General features: G+C 37.7%; 1 protein-coding gene across 1 annotated transcript in view; it reads left to right on the forward strand.

Annotated features, from left to right (window-relative positions):
- LOC128136311 (guanine nucleotide-binding protein subunit alpha-14) overlaps nt 1–14,366 on the forward strand; it is a 94,674-nt gene that overhangs the window by 70,240 nt on the left and 10,068 nt on the right. The window contains exon 3 of the mRNA XM_052775617.1: nt 14,152–14,306. Coding sequence (XP_052631577.1) covers nt 14,152–14,306 — 155 coding nt within the window. The remainder of the gene's footprint in view (nt 1–14,151; nt 14,307–14,366) is intronic.

Raw genomic sequence — 14,366 nt, forward strand, 5'->3', positions numbered from 1 at the left:
CATTGGAAAGGGAGTAACTGGAAAACAGAGAATAGACTATCTGGGGTTGTCAGAGAAGTTTGTGAGAGTAAAGACTAAGAAGCAAACATCTCAAATATTTATGTGCAATATTAGTAGATAATATTAGTGCAGTGCCCACATGTGAAAATACAATGGCATTGTATGGTAAGTTGTGACCTTTCAAGAAAATTTACTTTTTCACTTTTTCTCTTCTTGTAAAAGCTTCATGCTCTTGAAAAAGAATATGGTATTATCAAATTAATTACTTCTATCTTTTGTCCATTTCTCTTCCCGATAATCTGGTAAATTCTCTACTTCTGATCACATCTGTATCAAAGAGGGAATAATTTTTTAAAAATTGAGCAATTCAGCTAAGCTGAAATCTAATTAACTGATATGTAGTCAGATTTTCTCTTGATATCTCCACATTTTCACTATTACAACAACAGATCAGCAGCAGGGTAAAACTAACCTGACTCAAAGAGAATGTCTTGTGAGAATGCCAGTATTTGCCATTTGTGAATGATAGGAAACACCCTTTCTGTGCTGTTTCAGTCCTATTGAATGTAGTGCTGACTAGGCCAGAAAATGATGAAAACCCAACAGAACTGAGATTCGTTAAATGTAGGCTGAGGAATTGCATAGCAGTCAAGTGTTATTTCTGAGACCTGGTAGAAGATTAAAAATGCCAAATTCTCCATAAAGAAGCATGATAAGCAATCCCATAAGTAAGTCCACTTAATGAAATTAGAGAGACTAGCTGAGTAAAAGAAAGGAGAAACGGGGTGATTGTATATGGGGTGTATCAAAGCCTGAATAAATGGTGCAGAAATCTATTTGATATCTCAATGCTTAGATTTCTGAGGTTATAAATAATGAGGTTGCACTAAATGACATGAAGTATTTTATAAAATAGGCTCATTTAAACAATTTTGGCTTTACTTGGACAAATATGGTAGGCTGTGTTTAGGAACAAAGAATGTCGATCCGACTATATTCAAAAAAGAATTAGGAATAAGAGTAGATAACTGGTTGAATATGATGTTCTTATATATTGCTGTAACAGAGAGAGACACCTCATCTTTGTACGTACAATGAGGGGAAACACAAGCTGCAGAGAGAAGGTATTACCTTGCTAAGTGGTCATCTAAACTGTTATGCTGCTACAGAAAACTTGCTTTCAGTTCTGCTGCTAACACAGGAATTAAAAAAAAAGATTTGAAGGATTGATCTAATTATATAAAGCATACCTTGATTGTATACTGCTTGTTATATACTGATTGAGGAAATGCAATTAGTTTGTCTTACTAGAATAACAGAGCAAATCTGAACTGCTTTGACCTCACTAATGGCTTCTCTGTCACTTTAAGTATTCACATAAAGGTAGAAAAACTTATATAAAGAACTTACATATCAAGCTGAAATTATGAGCATGAGCAGTAAAATTATTGCTGTTGTTACCTGATAAGAAATCAGGCTTAGGTAAGTATGCATGCTTTTAGAGAAAAAACCTGACATGTGAGCGAACTGTGCTTTTATGAAGAAAGCTAACCAAACCAAACAAACTCCCCCTCAGTATATTTTAAATTTTGTGATTTATTGTGAGTACTAAAATTTGTAGGTTAGTTACAATGTGCTGGTTTATTAAGAGCATAAACATTGCCTGTTAGTCCTTATTTAATGTATCTGAGAAATTTTCCCCACCCACAAACCTGAAAACACAGGGATGGAGTTTGTCAAATGCATTTCTCACCCAATATAGAATCATTTAGGTTGGAAAAGACCTGTGAGATCATCAAGTCCAACCATTAACCTAACACTGCCAAGTCCACCACTAAAGCATGTCCCTAAGCACTACATCTACACACCTTATAAATACGTCAAGAGATGATCACTCAACCACTTCCCTGGGCAGCCTGTTCCCATGCTTGACAACCCTTTCAGTGAAGACATATTTCCTAATATCCAATCTAAACATCTCCTGGCACAACTTGAGGCCATTTCCTCTTGTCCTATCACTAGTTACTTGATAGAAGAGACCATTAACCACCTTACTACAACCTCCTTTCAGGTAGTTGTAGAGAGCGATAAGGTCTCCCCTCAGCCTCCTCTTCTCCAGACTAAACAACCCCAGTTCCCTCAGCCACTCCTCATAAGACTTGTGCTCCAGGCCCTTCACCAGCTTCGGTGCCCTTCTCTGGACACGCTCCAGCACCTCAATGTCTTTCCTGTAGTGAGGGGCCCAAAACTGAACACAGTACTCGAGGTGTGGCCTCACCAGTGCCGAGTACAGGGGAACAACCACCTCCCTGTTCCTGCTGGCCACACTGTTCCTGATACAGGCCAGGATGCCGTTGGCCTTCTTGGCCACCTGGGCACACTGCTGGCTCATATTCAGCCGGCTGTCAACCAGCACCCCCAGGTCTTTCTCTGCCGGGCAGCTTTCCAGCCACTCTTCCCCAAGCCCTTAGTGCTGCATGGGGTTGTTGTGACCCAGGTGCAGGACCCGGCACTTGGCCTTGTTGATCCTCATACAGTTGGCCTCAGCCCATCAATCCAGCCTGTCCAGATGCCTCTGTAGAGCCTTCCTGCCTTCAAGCAGATCAACACTCCTGCCCACCTTGGTGTCAGCTGCAAACTTGCTGAGGGTGCACTCAATCCCCTCATCCAGATCATTGATAAAGGTATTAAACAGAACTGGCCCCAGTATTGAGCCCTGTATATGTCATAGCTGAATACCAATCCTGACCTTGTTTGAGTATGTTGCTTCCAGTCACTACATGGTTTAGTTAGTCCAGACACCTTTTGAAAGCAAATCTTATTTGGTACCAATGTTGCTATTGCCTGCTCATTGCTAATACTTATGTTAAATAAATACATTGAGTAAAATATGAAAGAATTTAGTCTATTTGGTTGTTCTTGTTCTTAGAAAGGCAAATGAAAAATTTTGTTTCCGTGACTCTTTGTAGTGTCATAAAGGTTACACAAAATTGTCAATACATTTGTGAGACAATTCTCCAGTAGGCATCAGCTAAAAATACTGTACAAAGTGACTAATCACACAACTGATTTTTTATATATATATATCTGTCCACATGAAAGTGTGATTAATAATCACAGGCAAACATACCCAGATAGCCAGGATAGAGGGTAGATTTCCTTGGGTTTACTTCTAGAAAGATGATGAGAGGCCTAAGCATCTTTTTTAGTGATTTTAAACTAACAAAGCCAAACTAAGATATGTGTTGTTCTGAGGCACATATTTACTTGTTCATGTTTAGTCTTACCTCTAGAAAGGTTTTATTTTTCCCTGTGTACCCTTAACTTACTTCCAAGAATGTTGGTGTCACAATCCAAAGATGGGACATAAAAAACTAAAAAAGACATGGAAGTCTTAACCCCTCTAATTCCGATGAACACAGATTAAAGAAATAGTGTGGGTTTGTAACTTCTTGTTTTGATCAATCATAAAATATCAGATATTAAGGATCTGAATGGTCTAGAAAAAGCTATTACTAGTTGATATTCCATTTGAAAAAAAAAGTAAGAACAATCTCTAAAGAGAAGAAATTTCTTTTTTTCCTATTTGGAAAGAGCCTCAAGAGTCCATTTATCTATGTCCCCCTCCACAGCAACATCAGCTCCATTGCTTTAAATCTTGATATTCATGTAACTTGTTCTTAAAGATCTCCAATAATGCAAACTGCTGTGCACGCTCTTTTCCAGGGTTTATCATCATTATTTTGTTGTATACACTATGATCAGAGAGAAGGGTTATTTCCTCCTCTACTGCAATGACAGCAGCTCTCCTTTTCTTTCTTTTTTTTTTAAAGGCAGTTAATGTCTTTTCTCATATTTGGATTAAATAACTATGCCCTTTTATCTGTTGCTGCTTTTATTTTGTCCTTTGGACACTCTGATAGTCCACAACACTCTTGAAGTTGTGTTCAGAAGCAAAAGTAATATGTCACTTGTGGCCTTGTCATATTAAACAAAATGTAGGTTGTAAGGGGCTCTTGTGCCTTTCATACATCTCATGTGTTCTCATACATCTCCCTGTGGTTTTTTTATTTTGTTTTGGAAAACTGTATTTCTAATTTTTATTCAGCTTGTCAGCTTCTTCAACTTCCGGATCATTGTTTGCAAAATTTCTTAGTCGTCTTTGTCCTTGAAAGAAATTTCCAGGAAAATTGCTAGTAATTGCATAGAGAAGTAGCCATGGCAAGTGGTCCATTGGACCCTTCTGTTGCAGCTGGCACCTGGAACCTAGGACATGGTGTGTCAGAGTGAAAGACACTTTCAGAAGGGACTCACCAACAACTAACATCTTTGGTTCCCTCCTGCAAGTGGTGGTTACAAATCTCAAAGCCTTCATGCGATGCAGATTGTCTTTATTGGTCTTGAAAGTTGTATTTCTGTTGGTGAGATAAATATTGCCAAGGAATGGGAAAAATAATTTTAACAAAACTAGCAATATCTTATTTTTAAGAAACAAAAACTTGGCCCACTGTGTAAGCCCTGAGAAAAATTACACATGCTCTTAACTTTGAACTTGATAGCATTACTAGCATACTGAAAATGAACCTTCTGCTTAATCTTACAAACAAGATTTCAGTGATCATATACATTAACAGGAAGCAATGTTGAATTTGCAAGTCTGCATCCTGCGTCCAGCAAGACTGAAGATTTTAACACTGCATACATTTTCTATGACGATGAAAAGGAAAAATTAACGTGTAAAACCCACTTAGATTAACAGACCACTAGAAAATTTTGTTAGATGAGAGGCATTTTAGTTCCTTGGTAGAGGGGCGGTTTCTCCTTCTAGACTCCTTTCAAAATAAAGGAAAAAAATGTGCAATATTTTTTTCCATGTCAATATATGCTAGCTACTAAATGCTTTAATAAAAGGGAGAATCGCCCCCCACACCCCTTTTATAAAACCATGCTGTGGGTTAGTAAATGTGGGGAAGAATATACATTCAGCTTACTTGCACACAGTCCTCTCAAACCATTCCTGATGGCAACTAATGGCAATGTGTAGCCAGGAAAGAAAGAAAACAAAAAAATCATAAAATATTAAAGTGACTATTTCAAATGGAGGTTATTAAATCATGCTGTCACCCAAATATTTTTGCAGGGTGCCACACAATGATCTCTGTCCTCTACAGAGTGGAAAAATGAACCAAGAAATAAAGGATGTCACTTGATTATACCTGGGGATCTTATATTGATAGTTTTTGTTTCTCCCCCCTGTAAACTAGAAGTGTTGGAAAATGAGGTTTGGAAGCCACAAATTATGTATATGTGTACCTGTGTGTTTATATTTGTACCTGTGTGTTTATATGCATAGTTCTGTATTTATATGTATACCTGCTTACTTTTAGTCCATGTGTATATTGCATGTAATACTGCAGAAACAACTCTTGTGTTTGAAGTTGACCAACATTTACAGATCCATGGATGCACTCTCACACATAATTTAACAAAATGCAAATACAAAAAGATTAACTGCAAACTGTTTCATTTTGTGAAGAAGAAAACAAACATTTTGTGATTCTCTTACTTTTTTTTTAAGGGTAATCCATTAAATTTTATATAAGACCTGACTGTGAGGTCCTGTTTTCAGTCAGGTCTTTGCCAAAAATTTTGTGTTGGCAATTACAATCTGGGTGGTGGTTTGGCCTGGTATTTTTACAGTTGCACTGCTTAGTTTGCTTTGCTTACTGCTAGCTGGTGTGCTGTTTACTATTCCTGCTGTTATCAGAGATGAGGGGACTAACTTAGAGAAAAAATTTACTACAGCCTATGGGTGAAAGACAGAATAGGCTCAGTAAGAAAGATACAATCAAAGCTCATGGTAAGTGGTTGGTGCACAACCAGGATGGTATCAATTCATTATTTTAATTTGCAAAAATTTAATCTTCAACTTAATCTGCTGTTCCTATCCAGTTGTCCAGACTATGACCAGGTACCTTTTTATAGCCATAGAACAATACACTATTAAAACTGAATAATGAGAGACTGCAAAATAAGCAATGTTTCTTTATCTTTAGAATATAATGTCCTAACTCTAAATGCTTGAGTCATTTAGTTCCCCTGGTCTTTTCACCTTCCTTAATTTTCCTCTTCCAAAATATTCTTTCACTTAGAAATTAAACCAACCTTCATATACTTAACGTTTGTCTCTTCCTCTGATGGTAATTGGGAGGTACTGGCAATAGCAGCAATGTATACATTTTATGTACAGCTCAGCCAGTTGTTAGCTTCCTTTTCCTTAGTTTTAAGGGTTTATATTCAGTTCCTCCTGTCCCCAAAATATGTAAACAAAGCACTCATAGGTAATTGTGTAACTAATTTTAGAAGTCTTTCAGTGTGTACTTTTCCTCAGTAATAGAGGTTGAGATATGAAAAATACTATTCCTCAACCAGAGGAGCTATATGCAGTGCTTTTAATTCAGCAAAACTTAGTAGCCTTGCTGGTACCGAAAGGAGATTGACTTAAGCATTTGGGTCTGCATTTGGGCTTGCATTTGGTTCCAATTCAAAGAATTTTCAGAACAGCAACAACAAGCCAACAGAATTGAAATTCACATAACTTCTATTTGTTAATCAGTAACTTCTACTAAACTTATATATGACCTGAATAGCAGCTTCCTATCCCTATTGTAGTGAATTATAAAGTCTTAGGGGTTTTTGTGGTTTTTTTCCCCTTTTTATGATTTCTCTTTTTATTTCTTTAGAAACAAACATACCCTATTCCTTATGTCAAATTAGCTGATGGGACTGTTTCAAAAAATGAGAAAAAAATTAATGCAAACATGGTTTTAGTAAAACACAATGATTTCCAAAATATATTACATTATACTCCCCAGAAGTTCAATTTATGGGCCTACCAGTGGTATGAAGAAGATGCAAGTATTTATTTGCATATTTCTACATATCCTGTAGTGAGATATAACCTGTATTTCAGTGGCACTGTAAAAGTAAAAATGGTTAGAGATGTTAAAACAGGTTCAGTGATGCTCACAAACTTCCTATTCACACAGTAAGAAAACTTGAACTCCTGCTGTAGCTAAGTATCTCTTGATAAACAATATTTTTCTGAAGCAGTATACACCGTTAACTGGCTGTTCTTGTAACCTCCCAATATTGAATAATTACCTTGTGTCCCTTCCTGTGATCCTCTGTTTGCTGTGAAGAACCTGCTATATCTTCCAAGTACAACTTCTATTGGAGCATTCTGTAGTTTGTTTTGCCCAGCCAAATGAGGAAGGACCTGGGGTATGAAACTGAAGTGCAAAGACCATAAAATATAAGTGCTTAGAAAAAGAGGAGCACCATTAGTTCTCACAGCACTTTTAAAAAATAACTACACCTTCGGTAGTTGTTGCTCCAAACCAGACTGCTCTTTTCAGAAAGCTTTTTAAAGGAGTAATAACCTAGGTTATGGGTGAAGAAATAATATGTGTATAGATTCAGGCCTTGTAAATATAAAGAGCTTCATAAGGTAACACACAGAGCCATTTCTGGGTTCTATTTAACATTTAGCTTCCTAAGGAACAGGACAGAGCTGCAAGGTATCAAATCAAATATAATTTTTTTCCAAGTGTGGAGATTCAGACCCTCCAAAAAGAAGCTCTACTGAAATAATCAGTTCTATGCATTGCATGTAATAGCTGGAGATAGTATTTATTCATACATCTAGAAAAATGACAGTTCTTGCTTGTGGTGTTACCCATTTATTGTCTGGCAAAGATTTGTCCTTACTACCAGTTGCATTTAATATTATACTCATTCAGCTAGCATTTGTGCATGTTTCTTGGCACTTTCACAAAAGGTGAGAAAGCTGCTTTTACCCAGTGGTATTACCATGTGAAGTGAAAAAGGCATATTCAAGACCCCTTCTGATTATTTTGTTTCTCTTTAGTGTATCTTTTTGATGAAAACAGATTAGCAATTGAACCTTGAAGCGTTGCTGTTATACATCATCAGTTGCCCTTTAATTGCAGAATTAAGTTTTATTTCCAGTAGGGAATAATGTGATGGATTTTTAAGAGACTAATAGATTTTTAGTATTCTAAGCAGCTTAGACACAGATTTTGAACGTATTTGCCAAACAATTTTGCCACTGTCTTTGTTATACATGATCAGTTTTCTTTCCAGGATCATACAGGGTTTTTTGGTTTTGTTTTGTGGTGTGTGTTTGTTTTTTCTTTTTTTTTTTAAATGGAATAAGTATATTCTCCTACTTCTATCGTATTCAAAATTACTTACCCTTATTTTATCATCTGTATTCTTTTCTCCACCTGCACCATGTCATTAGGAAGCAGAAGTCTACTTAAATCAACCTGAAGTAAGGTAATGTCATGGTTTAACCCCAGCCAGCAACTAAACACCACGCAGCCGCTCACTCACCCCCCCCCACCCAGCGGGATGGGGGAGAAAATCGGAAAAAGAAGTAAAACCCGTGGGTTGAGATAAGAACGGTTTAATAGAACAGAAAAGAAGAAACTAATAATGATAATGATAACACTAATAAAATGACAACAGCAATAATAAAAGGATTGGAATGTATAAATGATGCGCAGTGCAATTGCTCACCACCTGCTGATCAACACCCAGCCAGTCCCTGAGCAGCGATCCCCCCCTCCCCCCACCCCCCCAGTTCCTATACTAGATGTGACATCACATGGTATGGAATACCCCGTTGGCCAGTTTGGGTCAGGTGCCCTGGCTGTGTCCTGTGCCAACTTCTTGTGCCCCTCCAGCTTTCTCGCTGGCTGGGCTTGAGAAGCTGAAAAATCCTTGACTTTAGACTAAGTGCTACTTAGCAACAGCTGAAAACATCAGTGTTACAACAGTCTTTGCATACTGAACTCAAAACACAGCACCGTACCAGCTACTAGGAAGACAATTAACTCTATCCCAGCTGAAACCAGGACAGGTAACTTCAGAATAGGGATTTTGAATAGAAGAATGTTACAGCACTTTTAACATCACTTTTGCTCTTCCTGCTTATACTGTGTTTAGAGAGACCATAATGTGCTATACATATTTTAATTGAGTGAATTCTGGAACTCATCTGTTGCTTGTGTTTCATTAAAAAAAAATTTTATGCCAATAACTGATGTTAACATGTGTTTGTGCTGTTTTGCGTTTCCCCTCTTTGTTCCTTGGTCTGGTCTGTAATGATTGTAGATTTGTTTTGTTTTGCTTTGTTTTCTTCTCATGTTAGTGAGCCCTTTGTGTTCTTTCTGTAAAGCACCTACTGCTTATGTATTACAACGCTGCATATTTCCACACATCTCTTGGGCTAACTTCTTAGTAGTAAAAGTAAGAATTCTATGAAATTCCACTCTTGCTTTGAAGGAAATGAAAACTAAATTTCTAGTGTTCTTCTGAGTTGCAAAGGAAGGTTTTAAAATATGACCCTGTGGACTTGAAACACTGAGGTCTACTTCGTGCCAAAATTCCATTATAAAGTTTCATGATATTTAAACTAATTTTGTGGTATGCAGTTGGCAATGCAAAAAGATATTTGTTAAAATGTAAACTTATATTATTACTAGGTTTTGATAAGATTTAATAACCCTTTTCTATAATTCCTAGTGGTGGGGTACTACAGCAAAATAATAAAAGCCCTGTGGGGCGTCTTACATCACCCAGTTACCCTCTATAGTGTTTAATCAGAAAGAAAAAGGACATTTGAGCATTTTATCAGTTGTCAAACTAGCTTAAAGTGCTATGGCTGGTTAGAAAATTCGTTTAGCTTTCAAGGTTTGTGACAGATTGAAGGGCCACTTATTTACAATAATCAGCAAAAATCCATCAGTGGGTTAGATACAATTGAAAAAAAAGAAAGTCCTGATTAGCAAAGCTGGTTCCTATTATGTTATGGAAGAGCTGTGTATAGAGTTTGGGGACTGACTTCATTTTGCCATGGCTTACAGATTTTCAGTTCAGTTGTGATTAGCATTTGTGTTGACCATGACTACAATACAGAAATCTGCAACTACACTATAGCTAATATCAATGTTTGACAATCAGTGTTACTTAAAACTAGATGTAAAACAAACAATCCATTTCCAATTATAATCCCATTTTACATTGATATGTTTTATCATGTCAACACAAGTTTGTAGAAAAATCATTTACCTCAATCATTACAGTAGTCAGAGGCTGAAATAGGTGGCATTGCTCTCGTTGTTACTTATCATGAATGTTTGCTGTTAGTAGTAAATTGTCACACAGATGCACACATGTGCACACACTCAAACAAAACCCTGCAACACCTGTGTTTTAGTTACAATGCTGGTATTTCCCAGTACAAAAAATACAGGACTCTCCTGCTGCCCACTTTGAAGGACTTTCTGCTGGTTCTAAGGACATCTTAGTGTGTTTCAAGTTTAATCCCCTCTTCCATCAGATCCTGGCTGGGTTATTGTACCACAGACTCCTAAGATTACTCATTACTAATTTATCCTGAAGACTGCATTTTAAGGAAACTGAAATTTTCTGTATCTTGCTTTCATGTCTTATTATCCACCCATAATTCATACCAAAGGTATTTTTTATTAGTAACATGCCTGTTTACTGAGGATGAGGAGGACATGATGTGTCGTGGTTTAACCCCAGGCAGCAACTAAGCACCACGCAGCTGCTCACTCACTTCCTCCCACCCAGTGGGATGGGGGAGAGAATCGGAAAAAAAAAGGTAAAACTCATGGGTTGAGATAAAGACAGTTTAGTAGGACAGAAAAGAAAATAACAATGATAATGATGATGATAATAAAATGACAATAATAATAATAAAAGAATCAGAACATACAAAACAGGTGATGCACAATGCAATTGCTCACCACTCACCGACCGATGCCCAGTTTGTTCCAAAGCAGCGATCCACCCCCCCTTGCCAAGTCCCCCCAGTTTATATACTAGACATGACGTCATATGGTATGGAATACCCCTTTGGCCACTTTGGGTCAGCTGTCCTGACTGTGTCCCATCCCAACTTCCTGTGGCCCTTCAGCCTTCTTCCTGTCTGGGCATGAGAAGCTGGAAAATCCTTGACTTTTAGTTTAGGAACTACTTAGCAACAACTGAAAACATCAGCGTGTTATGAACATTCTTCTCATACTGAACCCAAACCATAACACTACCAGCTACTAGGAAGACAATTAACTCTATCTCAGCTGAAACCAGGACAGCATGGAATGATACTAAAATCACTTGTTGTTTTAAGTAATTTTTCACTTCATTGTAGGATCTGTTTCCTTTGAATTACGGGCATGAGACTAGCTGTCAGTATTGAACTCTAGTTGTTATATACTATGAAAATAAAGATTAATCTGAATTACTTTCTGAAAAAGGATTTTTCCTGATGGCACTTGGCTGCATAAGGGGACTGGCATTTGCAGATCTCGACACAAAATATTTGTTTTCACAAGGACCTGATACCAAAGCTGGTTTTGCAGCTACAATTACATGAAGTCCTCTTAGATACATGCAAAGTTTTAGCATGGAATGAAGCCCGAGGCAATCCCAGTCAAAATGCTGTGATGGCTATTTGCATGTCAGTGCCCATTCTTTTCTTTAGAAAACAGTATCTGTTCTGTGACATTAGTGAATTAAGAGTTACTCATAATCCAAATTATTCTGCATGTCTTTCACCAGATAAGATTGAAAATAGGGAGAAAAGTTACTGCCAGGACACATGGTCTCTAATCTCTTGCCTCATACACAGTGCCTGAATATAGTATAAACGACAGTTAACGCTCTTCCTACGTTGTTCTAGATCAGCATGAACATTTGATGCAATAGTTACAGAACAGTAAAATTTATTCAATAGACAATATTACTTGTCTTGCTAAAATAGTTAGGCTGTGTAAAATTAAGGTAGAAAAAAATATGGATTACATTATATCTGTAAGGAATCTACAAGAAATACCAACAGGAATGTTTATACCATGATGCATTTTAAACTATTATACATTGGTTACCAATTTACAGTGTAGCAGTAATTAGAACAGTCATGTTGAAAGCTTTCAGCTACTATTTAAAAAAAAAAAATAGTTTTAATAAAAATTAGAAGACTTGGCATTTGGTTTTGTGTAACAGAATACCTGTAAAATCAAAGATCATTCCAATTATGGAGAATTTGCCCAGGCATTATGACTGCATTGTAAATCTTTAATATGAAAACTCAGAAAAGTAGTATATTCACCACATTTTGGAGACTTACAATATTTAAAATTAATTTGAACTGAGTAAGGAGATATTGCTTTTGAGGCGTTAAGCTCTATGTTACATAGTTTTGCAGTTGCCCACAATAACTTAAAAGACCCCATAACTACAAAAGCCCTGTTTTCTGACTGATCTTTATCTCTAGATTAACAGGTCTATCAGTATTGTGATTTTTCCAGTTCAGACCCAAGAATTCACTGCCCTGGATTCAAACCAGATCTGTATACAGCATTTCTATTTGTGACTTAACTAAGAGGTCAAGAAGAAACCTTATTCCATTTTTGAAGAGGATGTAAGTTAAAACCTAGGTGATATCTAGCAATGTACTGGAAAAGGTGTTGACAAACTGAATTTACAGCAACCAATTTGTTATATTCCAAATGCTAAATAAGTTAATTTATTTCAATATTAAATGCATTTTACAACAATACTTTTCCAGACCATTAAAGGTATTAGCAAACATCAGTGTATACCCAGTTGAACAGTTACAGAAGAGAACACTTCTAATCTTAGAATGGTTTGTGTTGGAAGGGACCTTTAAAGCTCATCTAGTCCAACTCCCTTACCATGGGCAGGGACATCTTTCACTAGGTCAGGTTGGTCAAAGTCCCATCCAACGTGACCTTCAACACTTCCAGGAATGAGGCATCCACAGCTTTCCTGGGCAACCTGTTCCAGTGTCTCACCACCCTCATCAAAAAATTTCTCCCTTATGTCCAAGCTAGAATCCACCCTCTTTCAGTTTAAAACCACCGCCCCTTGTCCTGTCACTACAGACCCTGGTAAAAAGTCTCTCTCCATCTTTCTTATAAGCCTCCTTTGTATATCAAAAGGCTGCAATAAGGTCTCCCCGGAGCCTTCTGTCCTCCAGGCTGAGCAGCCCCAACTCTCTCAGCTTTTCTGTATAGGAGAGGTGTTCCATCCCTGTGATCATTTTGTGGCCGTCCTCTGGACCCACTCCAACAGGTCCATGCGTCCTTCCAGTACTGAGGACCCCAGAGCTGAGTGCAGTACTCCAGGTGGGGTCTCACCAGAGCAGAGTAGAGGGGCAGAATCACCTCCCTCAACCTGCTGGCCATGCTTCTTTTGATGCAGCCCAGGATATGGTTGGCTTTCTAGGCTGTGAGCACACATTGCCAGCTTAGGTCCATCTTTTCATCCACCAGTATCCCTAAGTCCTTCTCCACAGGGCTGCTCTCAATCCCTTCATCCCCCAGCCTGTTTGCACGGGTCCACATCTCAAACCTGTCAAGGCTGCTCTGAATGGCATCCCTTCCCTCAAGTTTATCAACTGCACAACTTGCTGCAGAATAATAGACTCTTTCATATGCCTTAAAAGCAAAACTTACATTTATCTTTGCAATACCTCTTAACGCAGAGAGCAAAGAAAAATTATTTCTTTCCATAGAGTAGTTCCTCAGCTGTATCTCACTGAGATAGGCATTATAACAGAAAATGGCTTGTAGGAATTTGGTCCCTGCTTGATGACTGTTTATGCTAGGTCAGCCTCTGGTTTGTCCTGAAAAAACCAAACCAACAAACCAACCAGAAGTATTTGTACTAAAGAAAGTATCAAGAATTTTAGAAACATTACCACTGTTATAAATTGGTATTAAAATTTAGTGAGCTTAAAAATAGTAGGTTTAGAGCTCCTTCTGACCTTTGTCAAGGTCCCCTTTTAAAAAGAAAAATCACACCTGGATGACAGCAAGCAAGACTAACTTGGTTAAAACATTCAGCAGTCATCTGACTTGAAAAATTAAATGCATTCAAGGATTAAACCTGCTTATTTTCTCCTAGGTTCATGATGCTTAGTCTCACTGATGGAAGAGTGTAATAAAGAAAGGGGAGACCGCATGCCAACAGCAATCCTTTCTCACAATATGTAATCATTTAATTGATTAGGAGAGTGCTCAGATGATCAAAGAAGTGGAAGTGGATAAAGTGACAGCACTGGAAAGAAAACAAGTTGAAGCAATCAAGAAGCTCTGGGAAGACCCAGGAATTCAAGAATGCTACGACAGACGGAGGGAGTACCAGCTCTCAGACTCTGCTAAGTAGTAAGTACACTGAGAATTACAAGAACAAGCCAGACTTAATGAAGTTAATTATAGAATCAT

This window comes from Harpia harpyja, chromosome Z, assembly GCF_026419915.1.
Source record: "Harpia harpyja isolate bHarHar1 chromosome Z, bHarHar1 primary haplotype, whole genome shotgun sequence".
NCBI lineage: Eukaryota > Metazoa > Chordata > Aves > Accipitriformes > Accipitridae > Harpia > Harpia harpyja.